Raw genomic sequence first — 19927 nt, 5'->3', positions numbered from 1 at the left:
TGGGAAAGTAAAGGAAATTACTTTAGGCCTCCCAACCTCATCTCCAATTTCGAAAAAGTCCCCATTTAACAGAAAACATGAACTTGTGCAGATAAGAGCAAGATGAGAAGTTCTAGACAATGAAAATCCAGATGACACTTGGCAAGAACCCTCTGGTGGAGTGAAATTTGGGTGGGCCCGAGAGTCTTTGCTTGGTCCTACAGCAAACTATCAGAGTAGGGAGATGCTGTACAAACTTACAGGTCAGGTTGATAGACTGGCAAGAGTCACCCGGGAAGGCTTTAAAGAATTAAACGTACAATTACAAGCCACCACAAAAATGACTTTACAAAATCGATTAGCCTTAGATTTGTTACTCCTGAAAGAGCATGGAGTATGTGGATTTTTAAAGGGACGGGTTGGTCATTGCTGCGTTCACATCCCAAATGTAACTGCAGATGTAGAATGTGACATCAATCAGTTGAAACAAAGAGAGCATGAAGCACAAGAAGAGCAAAAGGATTTGACTACGACCTGGCTAGGCAAAATCTTTAAAGGGCTAGGGTGGAATGTGAGTTCATGGATTAAATCTGTCATTGAGACTGTGATAATCTTACTAATTGTATTCTTAGCAATTTGGTTAGTTTACAGCATCTTAAAGGGAGAGATACAGAAGAAAACATCCTGGAACCAGAAGATAATAAAGGCACTGACACGAGATCCACGCCCACCATCTTCTGGTTCTCCAGTTCGTGACAGCATCCACGACAACGTTTACATCAACCATGGACTTGAAGAACGTCAAGAATAAATTGAGAAATAAAGGACTGTATCAAGTGAAAACATTTACACCTATAGTGAAGTGAAAATGCTTTCAAAGGGGGGAGAATGATAGTGGGGCCCTGGAAAAATGTCAAAAATAGACTCTGAAAATGTTAGGCTTTGTGCTTGCCAGATCATGTGAAATTGCACCTGCGTAAGCAGAACATGATAAATTATATAATTGTTAGATGTGATGATTGTTTAGTAATTAAATATACTTACTGTATAATCATAGGAAGAACCATGAGAAACTATGTTAGAAGTTTGAGGGGGGCCACAAGGAGCCCATGCTTGGCTGAAATCTATGTATACAATAGAACAATTGAAGTTTAATCATTAACATGAAAGTTATATAAGGATAGAATATAAAAACATGTTCATCCCGAACCCATGTCGGAGTCAGATTTGGGTTGGTACCCCTGACACCCAGAGCTCTTCAATAAAAGCACCTGCATATAATCATTCTGGTGATTATGTGTTTCTGAACACTAATATACCCAGTAAAGTGTTAAACCCTTCCCAGCTGCTGTGCATGAGGCTCTATGAATATGCACCAGGCTGATGTAAGGGGAAAGGTATTTCAGGGGATCCCTGAAGGTAACAGGGTGCTCCTGGCTGAGTGCCAAGATGCACCCAGTTTACATCTTCCAAGAACTGTTTAGCATGGCTCTGCCCTGGATCTGCCTTTTTAGAGCATGCAGATTCCTTGGCTGTGGTTTTAGTCCATTCTCTTTATCACCTCCAGGTTTTGGGCCTTGGTGCACTCTGCCTTCAGACGGGGAGTGCTGATAGTTGGCAGATCTGTACAGGTGTCCTCATCCTGGGTGCATTGGATGTTATCCCATCCAAGCAGGCAGTTTAACACAAGCAGCTATTTCACTGAGCTTAATTAACAACAGAAATAAAAACTATAGAACAAAGTTACTTTCAGAAACAGTCCCAGCCCATATTCGATCCCAGTCTGTGTGGTCCTGATCCATATGGTCCCAGTCCCTGGGATCCCAGTCCATACAGTCCCAGTCCATATTTGATCCCACTCCAGGCTATCCTGGCCTGGAGGGTTCTGATCCACAGGATCCCCATCCATGTGATCCCAGCCCATATTTGATCCCAGCCCATATTTGATCCCAGTCTGTGGGGTCCTGCACACACTCCCTGGGTCTGGAATTCCAGTTCCCAGCAAGGAAAAAATGTTCCTGCCCTTGAACTTCCTTCCTATCCCCTCAACAAATTGCAATAAAACTATAAACAAAGAAATAATAATTGAAATTAAATAAATTATAATAAAAATAAAATATAAAAATCTCAACTCTTCTTTACAATGATTCAACTCCAACAATGATTCAACTCAAACCAAAAATAACTATTACTATAATATTACCAATGCATATAAATAAACAAATTATATATCAAGAAATACCTTTTGAAAGTTTTAACTCGATGACTAATGTACTTTAGATAAAAATATCTAAAGAAACTACCATGCAATCTAACACCTCTTAGTTAAACAATTCATATTACAAATATACTAAACACAAAACCAAACACCAGTACAATTTCTCAGACATTTCAACCAAACAATTAAACTTTAATAACATCCTTAAGTACACTTGAAAAATTAAAATTATTTTTAAAACATTAATTGTGTGCGGGTGGTTTTATTTTGATAATGATTTTTGGATTGTTTGGGTTAGATGATTTAAAAAATGGGATTTTTATAGGAATTGAATCAGCTGAGAAGGTGGCACTCTGCAAACAGAACTGACTGAAAATGAACGGGACAGAATCAGTAACTCTGAAAGTTTTATTTGCTATCAAATACATCCCACACACCCAGGCCCACACAATCCCTATCCCATTGCTCCAAATTGGGATCCCACTTCTCCCAATCTCCTTCGAACCCCATCTCACCCTGGTGGCTGTGGAATGGATTGAGTTTGGCATGGGATTGAGTTTTTTGAGGAGGGAACAAGGAATTTGAGGTAGGATTGAGCCTTTTTGGGTTAAAATTCAGTTATTTTCAGTAGAATTTGAGTGGTTTTGAGGGGACAGATCCATCCCTCTTGGCTTCTGGAGTAGAGAGAGATGGAGAAGAGAAAAAAATTCAGGCCAAACCAAAGGACAAGCAGGCAGGTGTGTCCCCAACATGGATCACAGGGAATGTGAGTGACCAGGGCTGTGCCCAAAGTGCCTCCTCCAGTGGGGGATGGAGCTGCAGCAGCGCACGAAGCTCTTCCCGCACTCGGGGCACTCGCAGGGCTTCCCTTACCGGTGCCTCCGTTAGTGTCGGGTCAAGTGAGAGCTGCTGGAGAAGCTCTTCCCACACTGGGGACACTCGTAGGGCCTCTCCCCTGTGTGGATGCGCCGGTGGGTGACGAGGGTGCAGTTGCGCTGGAATCCCTTCCCACAGTCTGGGCACCGGAAGGGCCTCTCCTCTGTGTGAACCCGATAGTGCCGGAGGAGATGGGAGCTGGTCTGAAACCTCTTCCTGCATTTATCACACTCGTAGGGCCTCTCCCCAGTGTGGATGCGCCGGTGCTTGACAACGTCGGAGTTGTTCTTGAATCCCTTCCCACAGTCGGGGCATTGGAAGGGCCTCTCCTCTGTATGAATCCGATAGTGCTGGAAGAGACTCGAGCTGGTCTGAAACCTCTTCCCGCACTTGGAGCACTCATAGGGTCTCTCCCCAGTGTGGATCCTCTGGTGGCTGATCAGGTTGGAGCTCTGGCTGAAGCTCTTCCCACACTCCCCACACTCATAGGGCCGTTCCCCAGTGTGGGTCCTCTGGTGCCTGATCAGCTCGGAGTTCCACCTGAAGCTCTTCCCACACTCCTCGCACGTGTGGGGCTTCTTCCCATCCTGGAGCTGCTCATGGAGCACCAGCTCCGAGCTCTGGCTCCATCTCCGGCCGCCTTCCCGGCCCAGGCTGGCTCTTTCCCCCTCACATCCCCGCCATCTGCGTTTGCAGCCCCTCCTCGTGCGGCATCTCCGGGCCTTTTCCTCCCCGTTGGCTTCCTGCGCCGTGGAGCCGCTCAAAACGGCCTCTGCCACCAGGTTCTGCCACGGGCATTTGTCCTCCCTGCTCTCCATGCTCAGCTCCTGCTCTGGGCGAGGAAGGACAAGGACAGCATGGGATTTGCCTCCATGCCACAGGCAAGGGCAACGAGATCCCCCCAGGGCACACCCGGGGACGCACTGCCCCCTCTTGGCTCTCCCCATTTCGGGATGCCGGGGCTCTTTGGGCTCCCGGGCTCCCTTCTCCCCTCATTCTCTGCTCTGCACTGCAGCGGCTCCAAGGAGTCCCCCCTGCCCCTCTCCAGGCTCTTGAGGCTCCCGCCAATGGCGGCGCTCCCCCCTCTCTGGCCTCCCCACTTTGGCCTCCTGGGGCACACAGGGCTCTGCTCCTCCAGGCTGCCTCTGCCCGCAGCCGCCACCGCCACCCCCCGATGTCCCCCCGAGGGGCCTTTTCCGCTCAGCCTTGGACTTCTCCATTCTCCAAACATCCCCCCAAAAACCCAACCCAGGGACCCCCCGGGATATCCGGGCCGGGCTCCCCCTGCCCGCTCACCTGCGCCATGGGTGGGGGGGGCGATGATCCCCCAGGTGGGGGCTGCGAATTCAGGCAGGGCTCGAGACCGCGTGGTTCCCTCAGCTCAACCTCGATCCACCCCTCTCCCTCCTCTTCCATCCCCGCTCCTCCTCCTCCTCCTCGCTAACCCCACCTCCTTCTCCTTCTCCCCTCCTCCTCTTCCATAGCCCCATCTCCCCCTTCCTAACCCCGCCTCCTCCTCCCCCTCCATCCCTGCCCTCCTCCTCCTGCTCAGCCTTGATCCACCTTCGTCCCTCCTCTTCCTCTCGCTCCTCCTGTCTTATCTCCACCTCCTTCTTCTCCTCCATCCTTCCTCCCTCTCCTCCTCCCCCTCACACTGCCTCCTTCACTGCTTTCTCCTCCTGCTCCTCCTCTTCCATCCCCCCTCACCCTCCTCTCTGTTATCTCCACCTCCTTCTCCTCTTCCATCCCGCCCCTTCCATCCCTTCTCCTTCTCCTCCTCCTCCCTAACCCCTCCTCTTTCTCCTCCTTCCATCGCTGCTCTCTCTCTGCCTTCATCCCTCCCCCTGCTCCTCCCCCCTTACCCCGCCTCCTCCTCCCCCTCCATCCCTGCCCTTCCCTCCCTCCTCCTCCTCCCGCAGCAGCAGCCACACCCTCGGTGCCCCGTTCCCGCAGCCCTCGCAGCCCGCGGCAGCAGCGGCCATGGAGCCGGGACAGGTCGGCATGGGCAGCGCGGGGCTCTCGGCTGCTCCCAGCCGCTGCGGGCGGGGGGAACCCGGCCCGGGCCAAAGGAGAGGCAAACTGGGCAAACTGGGGGCACATCACAAAGCTAAGGATGCAGCAGAAAATGGAGCTGAAAGAGTTATTTTAATATTAACTCCAAACGAGGAAAAACTGGAAATTCCAAAATTTAGGGAAGCCGAGAAAAAACAATTAAACAAGATAGGAAATGAACAAGATAAATCAGGGTAATAGAAACTTCTACATGACTTAATAAAATGTGCTTGCTAGGAAAAGATTAGAAGACGTGCATCAGAAACCCCACTGGCGTACTCAAGCTTTGTGTGATCATTTTTTAAGGAATTTTGGGTGCACTGGGATTTTTGGTGTAGCAAAGCAAGTCACTGAAAGATGCTTAATTTGCCAAAGGATAAATAAAAAGGTGATGAGAAAAACAACATTAGGAGGTCATGAGTTAGCTCGTCGACCATTTCAAAATATCCAAGCAGAAGTTTAGATTTGTTAGGTTCTGGATTTATTTGGAAAAAAACCCATTTAATCTAGAAGAAAGAGAATATGCCATATGTTAGACAGGAGATTTTAGGAGAATAAAAATCTTTGAAGTATCAGAAACAGCCGAGGAAAAAACCAAGAAAATAAAAAGGGGAAATGAAAGGGAGGGGAACAAGAGGAAAAGTCAGAAAGAGAGTGGGATCCTCTGCAGCTCTTGCCCCCTCCGTTCGCGGCCGAGGCGCCTGTCCCGGGTCCCGGCTCGCTGCCCGCCTCAGCTCCGCCTGCCCCGGTTTCCATCCCAGGTGCGGGCTCACTGCCCAGGGCAGCTCCACCTGCCCCGGCGCTGGCGGTGAATTTGTGTGCCCTGGCCCCACTGCCCGGCCCGCGGCCGCTCTGCCGGCCATGCTGGGCAAGATGGGGTTGCTCTGTCCTGCCGCGTGGGCCGAGGTCACCGCGCCGACCGCACCGAGGGCGGGTCCCAGCCATCCCATCCCCGGCTGCCCTGCCCGTGCCAGCTGCGCTGGGCAGCGCCGCTGCTACTGCCGGGGTCTCCCACCTGCCTTTTCTCTGCTGGGAGCTGCCGGATCAGCCGCCATAAGCCATGTGGGGGCTGCCCACGCTCCGGCTCGGCCTCCACGGGAAGATCCCCCTCTGGCGATTCCGGCAGCAGACCCTGCCCACACTCCGACCGAGCCTCGGCGGGATATCCTCCCCTGACCCCTCCTGCTCTGAGTTACGTCCCCTTGGTAACCACAGCTCCTGCTGTTCAGGGAAAATCCCTCTCTCTACAGGAAGCACCTTATCGAAACACGAGGAGCTCAGTTAAAAGGCAGCCCTCTCCAAATTCTTTCCCAAAACACGGGAGAAAGGCTACAGAAGGTAAAAAAGTGAAAGAGTTAGATGAAGGGATTGCTCTATTGCCGTTAAGAGAGGTTCCCATGGCAGGGATGCGCTGCCCCGCCCCGCGGGAGCCACCGGCGCCCCTGCCGGCCGTGCCCGGAACTGCACCCAAGGGGAAAGCGCCGCGGCCGAAAGGCCGGGACCGGCTCCGGGCTCTGTTTGTTGGCACTGCCGGAGCTGTTGATACACACTACTATTATTATATTATACACACTAGTAATCCCATATCTTTGCCTGAGAGCCCCTTGATTTCACTATCCTAAAAATTAAGAGGGAGGGGGTTTGCATTCTCCATTCCAAGAGAGGCTTTTTCTGCCTTCCCAAGCAGACACTGTCTTGTAACGCAAGACAAGCACCCACAGGCACTGAGGGGGGCTGCAGGAGGGGCAGAAGAAGGCCCTGCAGCACTTGGGCACAAAAGCCCAGCAGGTGAATGCAAGAAGGGAGCAGCAAAAGGCCAAGCTGAAGGCAAAGGCCAGGGCAGAGCTCCTACAGCCCCTGAGGGATCAGCCCCAGGGCCCAAGGGGGCCCCAGCACCCAGGGCACGGCTCGGCCACAAGCACCCGGCAGAGGCATTGCCCTCCTCGGCAGGGCACAGCCCACCCAAACAGCCCCTGGCAAGGAATCAGGGCTCCGGCTGCAGGGCACAAGGACACTGCAAGCAGAGACAGCAGCACCCTCAGGACCAGCAAGTCCAGCCCGTGATGGACATGGATTGGCAGGGCTGTCACAGCTCCCATCACACCAGGGACCCTCCACACTGGAGCCCTTGAGAACATTCAGGTGGGTCTGCATTGAGAGGAGGCATTTCCTGATGGACACAGGGGCCTCTCAATCTGCTCTGAATCTTAGACCTAAAGGGGAAAATAGTAAAGGAATATTTTAATTTTTAAGGGAATGAGTGGGAAAGATGAGCAGGTATGATTTGTTCAACCACTATTAGAAGCTGTGGGGGATAGGTTTGAAATAAATGAATTTCTTTTTCTTCCTCCTGTGATTGTAATTAACTAGGAAGGAGATTGAGAGCTGGATTTTAATACTGTAAAAAGGGATACAGAGGCTAGTTCTGTTGTACCTCTGTGTCAAAAGTCTGACAAGGCCTATGCTGAAGTGAACCCAGAAGTGTGGGCAGCCCCAGGGAAGTACAGAAAATTAGATATGGAGCCTCTACAAATTAAAGCAACCAGGACAAGCAATACCCTGTTCCAAGAGAGGGAAGGAAGGGCTCACAGCCTGGTATTGAGTCCCTGTTAAAGGCAGGGCTTTTGGAGCCAAGGATGTCTCCCTGCAACACTCCTATCTTGCCAGTCAACAAACTGGATGGATGGACACAAGGAGGAAACACAGAATTTTCAAGTGTTAAAATTAAGATTAACTGAGGCGAGTGGCCTGGGCCTTCCAGACAGGGAAAAAGAATTTGAATTATAGGTGGACGTTAAACAGGGTCTTGCCAAAGGAATTCTTGTGCTAAAATGTTTAACCCAGTGGCCAGAGAGCAGCCTCATTGTCTGCAGAATTGTGCAGCCACAGCTTCCGTGGGAGCAGAGGCCTGAAAACTGATGACAACAGGAGGATCTCCTAGAGTTCAAGTCTGGCATCAAGTTAAAGCTTTGACAACCAAAAGAGCCTCTAAATGGATGAGCAGGGCTCGGTGATTACAGTATGAAACTTGTTCAGTGGCACAGGAGGATTCAGAACTGAGGACAGGGCAAGGGTTTAACCCAGCCTCCTGTTTGAACAGCCTGGAGAGGGGCTGGCAAGGAACCCAGGACTGCACTCAAGGGACAGAGCTCCCGAGCCAGGCTGGGAGAGATTGATGGGACATTCCCTGGCCTGAGGGAGACAATGTGTTTGTGGATGGCTCTGCAAGGGCAGCAGAAGGGAAAAGAGCTACAAGACAGGCTGTTATTAAGGAAGGGGAATCAGACAAAGCGCAGGTCACCGGCCCATGCTCAGCTCAACCCGCGGAGCTCTCGGTGCTTGTAAGAGCCTGGCACTGAAATGCCCTGAGCAGGAAGGCTTCAAAATCTTCTGCTGACACCATGGCACCTAACAGGGGGGCAAAAGCAATTCTGACTGCTTCAGCAAGCACTGGATCACTTATTAACCTATTGCTAAAGCAAATAATTCAAAGATAATGGATTGTGGAAGCAATAGATTCAGATGGGGAACTCATTTTACAGGAAAGACCCTTCAGGGGGTTATGGCAGCTTTAGGAATACAATGGGACCTCCATAACCCCTGGCAAGCCCAGAGCTCGGGTTGGGTAGAAAGAATGAATGGGGAAATAAAGAAACACCTTTGGAAGCCGGAGATGGAAACCAAGATGCCATGGGTACAGCTTTTGCCATTGGCCTTGGCAAGAAAAAGAGCCAGACCCAAGGCAGATATTCAATTATCTCCCTTGGAATTCATGTCTGGAATTCCTTACCTGGGCAATTCTCCACCTAGTGCAGGGTGGAAATAAGGGATGTAAATGTAAGGCAGGCTGTAGCCAGGATCCTGTCTCCTGTGGAATCTCTCCCCCAGGAAGCTGGGCTGGCACAGAGCCTGCCCTGGGACTTTGCTGTTGCCAACACCCAGCCAGGCCATCGGCTCCTGCCTAAGGAGTGCAAAGCAGCACCACTGGTGGCCAAGGGGCCCACGCCAAGTGTCCCTGAGGCCAGAAACAGCCGCCAGCACAGCTGAGCACGGGGGGACCCCTCAGCCTGGCCTCAGGGGCTCTGAAGCCCCGGAGATTTGCACTTCCCGCCTGCAGCAGGACCATGGGAGCCCCACTGAGCCTGCCCTGAAGGCAACGCAGCAGCAGCCAGGGCTCCACAGCGGGCCAAGCCCCTGGGCCTGCCCACAGATCCTCTGCTCAAACCCTCGGGAATCCTGGCCACCCTCCCCTGGCACCTCCAGCCACTGCGGCCAAGCCTCGCTGCCGCTGCTGCAGCTCCAGCGCTGGCTGGGCCTGCACTGCCACAGCTGCTGGGGAGCACCGCGGCACAATTCCACCCTGGGGCTCACTCACACCCACACTCTGGGCTGACTGCGACTGCACTGCTGCAAAATGTACCCATTCTGCTTCTTTTAAATCTTATTTCTCTGCTCAGAAAGGTTTCTCTACTCAAAGGTTTGCCTTTGGGAAAGAAATTTTAAAGGTTTTATTTAAGGGGTTCCCAGTCTGTTCGGATGTTAAACTCATCTCCACCACTCAATGGAGATGAGTTTAACATCCGAACAGACTGGGAATAGCCCAAAAGACACCCACAGAGATAAGGACCAGCAACAAAACATCAACGCCCCGCAGCAAACAGCAACCAACAGCTACCCCAGACACTGCCCCTGCACAGCTGGAGACACCTGGTCTGGAAAAGGCTGAGAAGGAAATCCAGGAGTGTGGGCGGAATTCACATCAGAGGGGAAGAAATCCGAGACTAATAGGAAACCAAATACTAAAAACTTACACGACTTGGAAGCAATGAACATTAAAGCAGTGGATTTAGATTGGTTCAGACCACGTAAAGTTTAGGAAAAATCGGGTAAAACTGACATGTCATGGAATGATGTTTTCTGCACAGCTGGGCTATGTGTGGATGAAAGTATTTCTGTTGCCCATCCTGGCCAGAACCAAGTAATGCCTTGACTCTCTCACACTAAAGAGATTCTTGGAGAGTTTTTGTTTTCCCTACAGTTTCAGTGATAAGATTACAACATGAGAAACATTTGTTATAATAATCCTACTTTATATTGTCAGGTAGGTTTGGGACAGAAGGGTGAGAATCAATTTTTGGTCTGGGTTTTTCCATGTTCGCCTTTATGTTGCATTTTGCAAAATTGAAGAGCTTTAACCGTGATACTTTTAACTCTTAAATAGTTAATACTTTTTTTAAAAAAAGCAGATTCCGGGGGGCCACATGTGACTCACCAGATGGCTGCCCTGGAAGAGAAGCTTTGGTTCTAGTCAGCCAGGAGAGGAGCTTTAGGAATGCAAATGAACCCTGCTGGGCAAAGCCTGGCCAATGTACCTGGGTCTCTTGCCTGGGGCAGGAATTGGGCTGGTTCCCCCTGCCCCTCACCCCGAGCTCTGCCTGCTTGCACTGATGGAATTTGCACAGCTCAAGGCAGAGCCCGGGGTGAGGATATCTGACCCTGCAACAGAAACGGGTGAAGCTGCACAGGGAAACAGCAAATGGAGAATGTTGGGAAAACTTCACTATAAATAAATGGGGGGAATCATCCCTCTGCCCACTCCAACGTGTGCTGTCACTGTCTATGTTATATAGGGTGGATTAGAGCACTGAGATGTTCTTGCTACCACAAGTTCCGGGAAATCAGTTGGGAATCCAAGTATTTGATGATTTAATTAGAGACAAATGGTCAATTGATGCAGCCCTGGCTGGAGAGAGCGGCCAAAGATGGGGAGAAGATGAACGGCCAGCAGAACAAATCCTACAACACCATGGACCAGCCCCTGGGAACCCGAACCAATTCATATCAGGAGCCACAGAACCCATTCCTCATTTCAATGGCACCATTAGATTACAAGCTGCCCTCGGAATAACCAACCAGACAGCTCCAGCTCCTGACCTTCCTGCTGAGCAATCCACTGAAATGAGGAACACAACATTTCACCATGGGACGGGATCAGATCATCTGTTAGCAGAGAAAAGAGGAGTTTGTGGAAAATCAAATGACTCAAACTGGTCTTGGCAAATAGAGACAAAGCAAAAGTGGTGAAACAGATAACAAAGGAAACAAAAAAGCAGCTCATGTACCAGTCCAAACGTGGAAAAGATGGGAATGGGACATGGTTTTGTGGTTCCCTGGCAGACCATGGGTTAAACGAATGCTGCTTCTGCTCTGATGTGCTACAGCACCTCTCACCTTTTTACCGTGCTCCACACCTTGAGAGTGCAGCTCATTCAGCAGCTGAGCGAGGGGCCAGGGACTTGTAGATAAGGAAGTAACGGGCGAAACCACCAGCTTCAATAAATGTTATTAATTAACATGGACTGCTGCTCACAGAAAGTCCCGCTAAATTCCTGAACGTCGAGAACAAAAAAGACTTAACAGAGCCGTGAATATCGGCTGTTCTACAAAAGTGGGGGTGCACATTAACGAGGACGTGCAGTTGGCAGATCGGGAGGTCTGAACCTTCCAAGTACCTCAGCCAGTGGGCAAAGGGAGAGGGAGATGAGCCGGGAAAATGAGGATAAAAAGGAGGCTGCGAACTACAACAATGGCAGCGAGCGCACGGCAAATGCGCCACGGCCTCTCCCTCTGCTCAGCAATAAAGTCACTTGTACAGGACTCCTCTGTCTCCTCGGGGCACGGAAACCTCCGGCCACGTGAATTTCCCCGCACAGCCCCGGGCACGGGGCAGCCGCCCCTGTGCCAGCCACAGGAACCGGGCCGAGCCAGCGCTGCTCCGGCAGCGGCTCCTGCCGAGGCAGCGGCCGCAAGGAGACCGCGGGCAGCCGCTCCCGCAGCGCCCTCACGGCAGCGGCACCACGGGCCGGACACGGCACAAGGAACCCGCCTGAGCCCCCTGCCGCCCCCGAGGCCCGCAGCGAGCCCCGAGCCCCCGCACAACCCAGCGCGGCTCCCACCTGCGCTGCGGCCGCCTCCCAGCTCCGCCGCCGCCTCACCGGTGGCTCCCGCTCGCTCCCAGTATGGTCCAAATCACTCCCGGTAGGATCCCAGTTGCCCCCGACACGGTCCCAGCGGCTCCCAGTCATGCCCTGTATGGTTCCTTTCACTCTCAGTCCCTCTCAGTAAGAGCCCAGTGTGGCCCCAGGCACTTCCAGGATGAGCCCGGTCACACCTTACCCGATGCCATTTGCCCCCGCTGTGGTCCCAGTTGCTGCCAGTATAAGTCCAGTCACCTCCAGTTTGATCCCAGTTACTCCCAGACACTCCCAGTACTATGCCAGTCACTCCAAGTGTCACCCCATCAGTCCCAGTATGATCCCAGTATGACCCCAGCATGGGGCAGCTGCTCCCAGTATGATCCCAGTTGCTCCCTGCATTATTCCAGTTTCTCCTCTTCACCCCTACTACAGATCTGATCACTCCCAGTATGATTCCAGTCAGTCCCAGGATGATCCAAACCATTCCCAGTCCCTCCCAGTCCAATCTCAATTGTCCCCTGCATGTTCCCAGTAGCCCTCAGTGTGGTCCCAGTATATCCCAGTATGATCTCTGCTGCCTCAGTTCTGCTCCCAGTGGGTTCTTTTCCCAGTCTGTCCCAGTCCATTCCAGTCTGTCCCAGTCTCTCTCCAGCAGCTGCTGCCCACCCCCCCCTCCCAACCCCATTCCCGGGCACTTGGACCCCCCCCTGCACCCCCTTATCCTGCACCAACACCCCCCTGCACCCCCTTTCCCGGGTATCCTCCTCTCCCAGCCCCTGGATCCCCCATTTCCGTGAGCCCAGGGAGCCCCGGGCCCCCATTCCCGGCCAGCCCGGGGCACCTCAGCCCCAGCCTCCCTTTGCTGGGAAACCCGGCCTGGGCACGGGGCTCTGCGGCCGCTCTGGGATTTATGATCCCCCAAAGGAAAGGGAGAGAACAGCAGAGAGAGAGAGCGAGAGAGAAGGAGATTGGGAATCAGGGATCGGGTCCCAGCGCCCAGCCCTGCTCCGCCGGGGGTGGGACCCGCACCCGCAGCAAAAATTGGCTCCGCTGCTCCCGCTGCTTGCCCGGCTTTGGGCCGAGCCCAGCGGGGTCCGGGCAGAGTTTGAGCGCAGGGCCGGGAGTTCAGCAGAGCCCGGCCCGGGGGTCCCGCAGGGCGCGGCCCTGGAGGGTCCCAGACGGATCCCCGAGGGATCCAGAGGGGTGCCAGGAGGGGATCCAGGTGAATTCCCTGGAATTCGCCCTTTCCCCCTCCCCCCGCGCTCCCTCGGGCACTTTGGCTTTCGCGTCTCTGCAGCCGCGATCGGGGACGGCTGCGATGGCCCCAGCGCTGGGGCTGGGGGTGCTCCGGGGGCTCCTGGGGCTCCTGGGGGACCCGGGGGCCGCGACCAAAGGTGAGTGGGACCCCCCGAAACCGGGACCCCCCTGAACCGCAATTCCCGGGCACCGGGACCCCCTTGATCTTCCATTCCCGGGCAGGGGAACCCTCTAAACCTCCATTCCCGGGCAGGGGAACCCTCCTGAACCCCCATTTTGGGTCATGCCACCCCCCCTCACTCCACTTCCCCAGCACCGGGACCCCCCTGTACCCCCTCATCTGGCATCGAGATCCCCTGAACCCCCATTTCTGTTCACCGGGACCCCCCTGAACCGCAATTCCTGGGCACCGGGAACTCCCTAAACCTCCATTCCCGGGTACCGGGACTCCCCTGAACCCCCATTTTCGGTCCTGTGACCCCCTCAGCACCCTTTTTCAGCACCGGGACCCCCCTGAACCCCCATTCCTGAGCACGCGGACCCCCTTGAGCGCCCATTTCTGGGCACAGGGACCCCCCTGTACCCCCTTGCCCAGCATTGGCACCGCCCTGTACCCCCTCATGTGGCCCCAGGACCCCCCTGAATCCCCATTTCTGGTCACCGACGCCCCCGGAACCGCAATTCCCGGCCACCGGGACCCCCTTGAATCCCAAATTCCTGGAAGGAAACTCCCCCCGAACCCGCATTCCCCGGCACGGGAACCCCCTGAACCCCAATTTTTGGGCACTGGGACCCCCATGCCCCCCCTAATCCGGGCCTAGGATCCCTCCGCACCCCTGTCAGTGCTCTGGGACGCCCTGCACGCCCATTCCCGGCCACCTCGTCCTTCCCAGACCCCAGACCCGCCCTTTTCCTCGGCTTTTGGACCCCCAGATCTCCCAAATTTTGGCGTCCCCCCAGTTCCTCATTCCCGGCGCTTCCTGGAAGGGGTTCCAGGGGATCCCGGAGGGTCCCCTGGGGTTCCAGGGGGTCAAGAGACCCCCCTTGAACGTTCATTTTGGGGCACTGGGACCCCCCCCTGTACCCCCTTCCTCAGCCCCGATAACCCCTGCACCCCCTTATCTGCAGCCTGGAACCCCCTGAGCCCCCATTCCCGGGCAGGGAAACCACCCTGAACCCCAAGTTCTGGGCACCGGGATCCACTACATCCCCTTATCCGGCACCGGGACCCCCTGAACCTCAATTTTCAGGCACCAGGACCCCTTGAACCCCGGAACTCGGGAATGGAACCCCCCGGAACCCCATTCCTGGGCACCGGGACCCCAGTGCATCCCGTTATCTGGCCCTGGGACCCCCTGCACCCCTTTTCCCAGCACCAGATCCCAGCCAGGCCATTATCTGGCACCGGCACCCCTGAACCCCCATTCCTGGGCACCGGGACCCCACTGCATCCCCTTATACAGCACCAGGACCCCCTGAACCCCCATTCCACTGCACCAGGACCGCCGTGCACCCCCATATCCGAGACTGGAACCCTCCCAAACCCTCCGTTCTCAGGCACAGGGACCCCCCCTGCACCCCCTTATCCAGCACGGGGACCCTCCTGCACCCCCTCATGCAGCACCAATGCCCCCCCGCACCCCCTTTGCCGGCCCTCCCCCTCTCAGACACCCCAGCCCCCGCTTTTCCTTGACCCCAGCACCCCCTGGACCCCCACTCCTGCCTTCCACAGCCCCCACCCACCACCTTCCTCAACACCGGGGCCCGTGCACCCCCTTTCCTGGGCACAGGGACCCCCTGGACACCCCATTGTTATAAAATTGACTCAAAACGAGTAATTTCCAATCAAAGAATTTATTAATTATTGAAGCAGTTATACTACGTAAGCAAAGGCTCAGCGCTGGGCGACAGGGGAGTCTCCGCTCCACCTACTGCCGCCCCAACTAGTTTCTGATTCAGTCCTTTTATCCTCTCCATCCTTCAGGAGTCCATGTTATCTCAGAGTTCTCTGCGCCTGCGCTGGTTGTTGCTAGGGGGTCATCCTTCTGTCTCCTGGTGGTCGGTGATAAAGGCTGCGGAGTCTTCCTCAGCCACGTCTTCTTCACCCTATGTCCTTATTTGTCGGGTCCGGCTGTCTGTCTGTCTGTCTGTCTGTCTGTCTCTGCCCCGACACGGGTAGGGCGGTTCTTGGGTGGCACGCAATGCAAAGGACGAGTCTGGACTCTTCAGCTTTCGGTCTTCAGGTTGTTTATTATTTCTTATCTACAAAATTTTTCTGTCTGCCCAACAGAGGTCTGATCTGCAAGCAGTCACAGGCACTCTCTGACCACCCATGGGGCGGTCATGTCTTTTTATACTAAAACCTACGTATACAATATTTACCTTTATTTCCCAATGCTTTTCACCCATGTTAGCAAGTGCACCTTCACCATAAACCAATCTCCAAGTGCCAACATCATCACAGGAGATGGAGGACAAGAAGAAGAAAGAAGAAGGACAAGACACGCCCTGATCCCTCCATCTTGTCTCCATAATCCCCCTATACCAAAAACCTTAAAGTCTGTATCTCACCCTCTAAATGTGTCTCTTTTACACCTTGTACTCTAAAGTGATTCTCTTGTCCTCAAACTCTTGTTACTTCTGTGGATGGATCAAAATCAAGCCACCAAACACTCTTGGCAACATTCCAGGATTTTCGAGACCCCCAAGGGTTCTCCTGGCATCTCTGGACATCGGGAACGATGTGCTGAGATCCCACACTTATTTGGTGACTTCTCCATGGAAAATTACCAAAATCTTATGATTAACGCAATATGTGCCCTATCAAGCTTAAGCAAGCAAATGTCCTGCCTTGCAAACTGTGCCCTATCAAGCTTAAGCAAGCAAATATCCTGCCTTGCAGACTGTTTATCTGCCCCTGCCCCTTCCCCAGCCTTTCCCTGGTCGTTATTTCTGTGAGTTATCTGTTTGTACCATTTGCTGGGTGGGACTATGTGTGGGCTCCTGCAACCCCTTCCCTGGTATCCTTGTGGCTCATATCTCATGAAGTAGTACAGAAATAGTCAGCAGACAACTCTTGTAACACACTGGTCTCTTTTTCGTGACGAACAAAATGTAGTCCCTCATCTCAATCCCCCCTTTGTTTTGATACTCAATTTTGTTCGTCAAAACACTCTAATTCCCTTTTGCTGAGCTCCAGAGATTCTTCTGGATCATCCATCTTCAAGGTTTCGTATTTTGCTCGTGTGAGCATAAGGTGAGCAGCTTCTAATCTGCCTTTTACAATGCTAATCAATTTATTAAAAATACAAGGGCCAAACGTGAGTCCCAATAGTAAGAGAAGTAGTGGACCCGCTATCGTTGATAATAAAGTTGTAAGCCAAGGAGAATAGTTAAACCAAGATTCATAGCAGCTTTGGTGTTTTTCCCTTTCTCTTTGTCTTCTTTCTAGCCCCTCCCTTAGTTTTGCCATTGAGTCCTGTATAATTCCACTCTTGTTTACATATGTGCAGCATTCTTCTCTTAAAGCAGCACATAGTCCTCCTTGTTGCAGGAATAATAGATTTAACCCCCTTCGATTTTGTAAGGCTACCTCTGCTAGGGAATCTAATGATTCTGTGAGGTCTTTGATGGAGGTTTCGATCCTCCTGAGGTCTTCATCTACAGAGGCTCTTAGTTCTTGGAATCCTCGGTGTTGCTGTATGAGTGAGGCTATTCCTGTTCCTGTCCCGGCTGCACCTATTCCTAGTAACATTGCTACAGTGAAGGTTGTGAATATTTCTCGTTTCACTATGTGGGGTCCTATATTTTGATATTGTTCATAAACATACTCTACGGGGTGGTAAAGGACTCTGGGTACTATCAATACTTGAATACAAAAGTCACTGGATTCATTAAATCGGTCTATATTTATACATGGGGTGACTCCGAGAGTGTTACAGACCCATTTAGTATTTGCTGCTGGCAGTATCCAGCTGGCAGGTTTCTTAGGGTCACTCAAATTCCCCATAACCTGACATAGATGTCGTTTTTCCACTGGTACTCGTCCTATACATCTTCCTCTCCCCGTTACCCTTGCCAAGGTTATCCCTCTCGATTCTTCTCCTTCTTTTTTCCATAGGCACCTAGCTGGGTTGGTCCCATTTACTCGTCTGCTTTTTGCTGTTACCCCTAGGGCTTCATAGAACGGGGGGTTTACGGTGTAACACAGCCAACATTCCTCAGTTAGATTTGGATGGGTCTCATTCAGGACTAGGAAAGTGGCCTGTAATATTTTCCACAAGTCCCCTTCTCCCGGGTTTTCAGGTCCTCGGGTCGAATCAGTAAAGTTTTGCTTATACATTTCTGGAAAACTAGTGGTTGGGGCTGTTTCTGATTCATTTCCATTATTTTCTCCTAGCGTTAGTTCTCCAGCTATCGCCTGGTTTGGTCCAATTGGTTCGGGGTCGTGTGGCACGGTTGTCTTTTGGATTATAAAGTGCCCCCTTCTGTCTGTCCCTGGTTCCCATAATCGGGCTCCCCACATTTTCCCTAATAACCAGACTTGGTCATATGGTTTTGTCACATTAATGTAAATCATATTGCATGTTCCATCTAACCCGCCTTCTTTCTGGGTATATGTGGAAGTGGGCTGTGTACACCCGTATGGACCCCATCCAGTTCTAATAAACCCGTCCTCGTTCCCCCCAAAGGAGCTTACTGATACACAGTCCCAATAAGCACAGTAAAAGTGTCCTGGATAGTTACAATACCCTTTTCCCGGGTTTGAGCTTGGACAAAAATAACATCCAAACTGATTTAAACATGGATTTACAGGTATTAAATCACACAAAGTACATAAAAAGCTGGGTGCGCCAGACGTGATTTTGGTCTGGATAACATACTGGTCTTCCCATCTAATCAGTGACCATTTGAAGGGTTGATGTGAATACCCTTCTGCCCCTGAACTTGTTATGATGCACCAGAAAAGAATTAAGGCTTGTAATTTGGGGCTGTCATTGTCGGAGCTCAGGTTGAATTTTACCTTTGGTTTCCCCAGTGGTGGGTTACCAATCCTGGGGCAGGACGGCCAACATTTCCTGGACATCTCATATGGGGGTCGGGGCTTCCGATGGACTCCACTGGTTATTACCTCTCTGCCTCGCCCGACGACTCGTTTGCTGCGAGCCTCGGGGTTTACCATCTTCTCGGCAGCAGGGGTATTCTTCAGGAGCCGGATAAACCTCCCGTTTCCACTTTTTAGCACTGGCGGCCCAGTTATCAGCTTTTATTAATGAGAGGTCACGCCGCAAATTGGGGGCTTTCTTCCGACACACCACTTCCAGGATGTCCAGGAGAAAGGGGATCGGTTCGTTAGGGTGGTAGCAGAACCGATCAGGATTTACCCCTTTGGAAAAGGTTTCCCACCACTCGTCAGATCCAAGCTTTACCTCCCCCGTAGCAACTCTGCTACTAAGAATGATAGAAGTTAGTCTCCTCTCTTTCTCATAGCACGGCGTACAAATTCCCCTAGGTGTTCTACCACTCCGACAATGAGACCACCAAGGTTCATGACACAATTTACAGGAAAAGCATACAAGGGGGTGACAGTCACAATCTAACCAGTTACACTTTAACCTAATATCTTTGTTTTGTGCTTTTTCCCCCTCCCATGTGTGCCCTTTATGTTCTAATCTTGGGGACTTAAAGTAGGGCTTTCTCAACTCGTCCTCTAAGAGTTTGCAATATCCAAGAGCCTCCCGATTCCCTATTAGCTGGGTTTGGAGATAATGGTTATCTCCAACCCAGATTATTATCCAAATCATTTATCAGTTCGTTTCAGCTTTAATTTGGTTTCTCCCGGGAGACTGCAAACCTCCCAGCTGTGAGGGGGTTTTACCGGTCCTTTTATGCGACTAGCATGAGTCCATCCTTTTTCAGCGGTTCGTATGGCTGCTTCTGTGCTGAGGAGTACTTGGAACGGTCCTTCCCACCTTGGAGTCAAGGGGTTTTCTTTCCAGCTTTTCACGAGCACCCAATCTCCTGGCTGTACCTGGTGTAAGATAAAATCTAAAGGAGGCCGTTGTGCTAACATACCTTTTTCCCATAATGCTTTTCTGTACTTTGTCAATTCCACCAAATATTTTTGCGTACATGTGTCATTAATGACAGGATGTTCGTTAGGATTTTCTAGGTTATACGGCATCCCATACATCATTTCAAAGGGTGATACCCCTAAATCAGCTCTAGGTCTTGTTCTTATATTTAGCAACGCTAGAGGAATACATTTAACCCAGGTCAAATTGGTTTCTGCTACCAGTTTGGTCAATTGCTTTTTTATTTCCCCATTTATTCGTTCAACTCGTCCAGAGCTCTGGGGATGCCAGGGGGCATGTTGTTCCCACCGTATGCCCAGAGCTGTTGCTAAGTTTTGGGTAACTTGGGAAATAAAATGCGGCCCTCTATCTGAGTCAATGACTTCTGGGACCCCATATCTCGGGATTATCTCTTCCATCAATATTTTCGTAACTACTTTGGCTGTTTCTCTTACGGTTGGGAAGGCTTCCACAAAATGTGTTAGGTGGTCCAC

At 52.0% G+C, this 19927-nt stretch overlaps 3 protein-coding genes across 6 annotated transcripts in view; 2 read left to right on the top strand and 1 right to left on the bottom strand.

The window, feature by feature from the left end:
• The window catches only part of LOC139603907 (zinc finger protein 436-like), a 623778-nt gene that overhangs the window by 405668 nt on the left and 198183 nt on the right, over window positions 1-19927 (top strand). The gene's annotated exons all lie outside the window — the stretch shown is intronic.
• Window positions 1-19927, top strand: part of LOC139603891 (zinc finger protein 436-like) — a 158428-nt gene that overhangs the window by 124355 nt on the left and 14146 nt on the right. The gene's annotated exons all lie outside the window — the stretch shown is intronic.
• Window positions 2979-19927, bottom strand: part of LOC139603903 (zinc finger protein 239-like) — a 256414-nt gene continuing 239465 nt past the window's right edge. The window contains exon 2 of one of the 2 annotated variants that reach the window (XM_071454909.1): window positions 2979-3905. In XM_071454909.1, coding sequence (XP_071311010.1) covers window positions 3082-3891 — 810 coding nt within the window. In that variant the 5' untranslated portion in view covers window positions 3892-3905 and the 3' untranslated portion in view covers window positions 2979-3081. The remainder of the gene's footprint in view (window positions 3906-19927) is intronic. The other variant, XM_071454908.1, reaches the window with a different exon arrangement.

This window comes from Agelaius tricolor, unplaced genomic scaffold, assembly GCF_023055355.1.
Source record: "Agelaius tricolor isolate 1412-34295 unplaced genomic scaffold, bAgeTri1.0.p SCAF_42, whole genome shotgun sequence".
Lineage (NCBI taxonomy): Eukaryota > Metazoa > Chordata > Aves > Passeriformes > Icteridae > Agelaius > Agelaius tricolor.
This window is presented reverse-complemented; position numbering and strand designations above follow the sequence as displayed.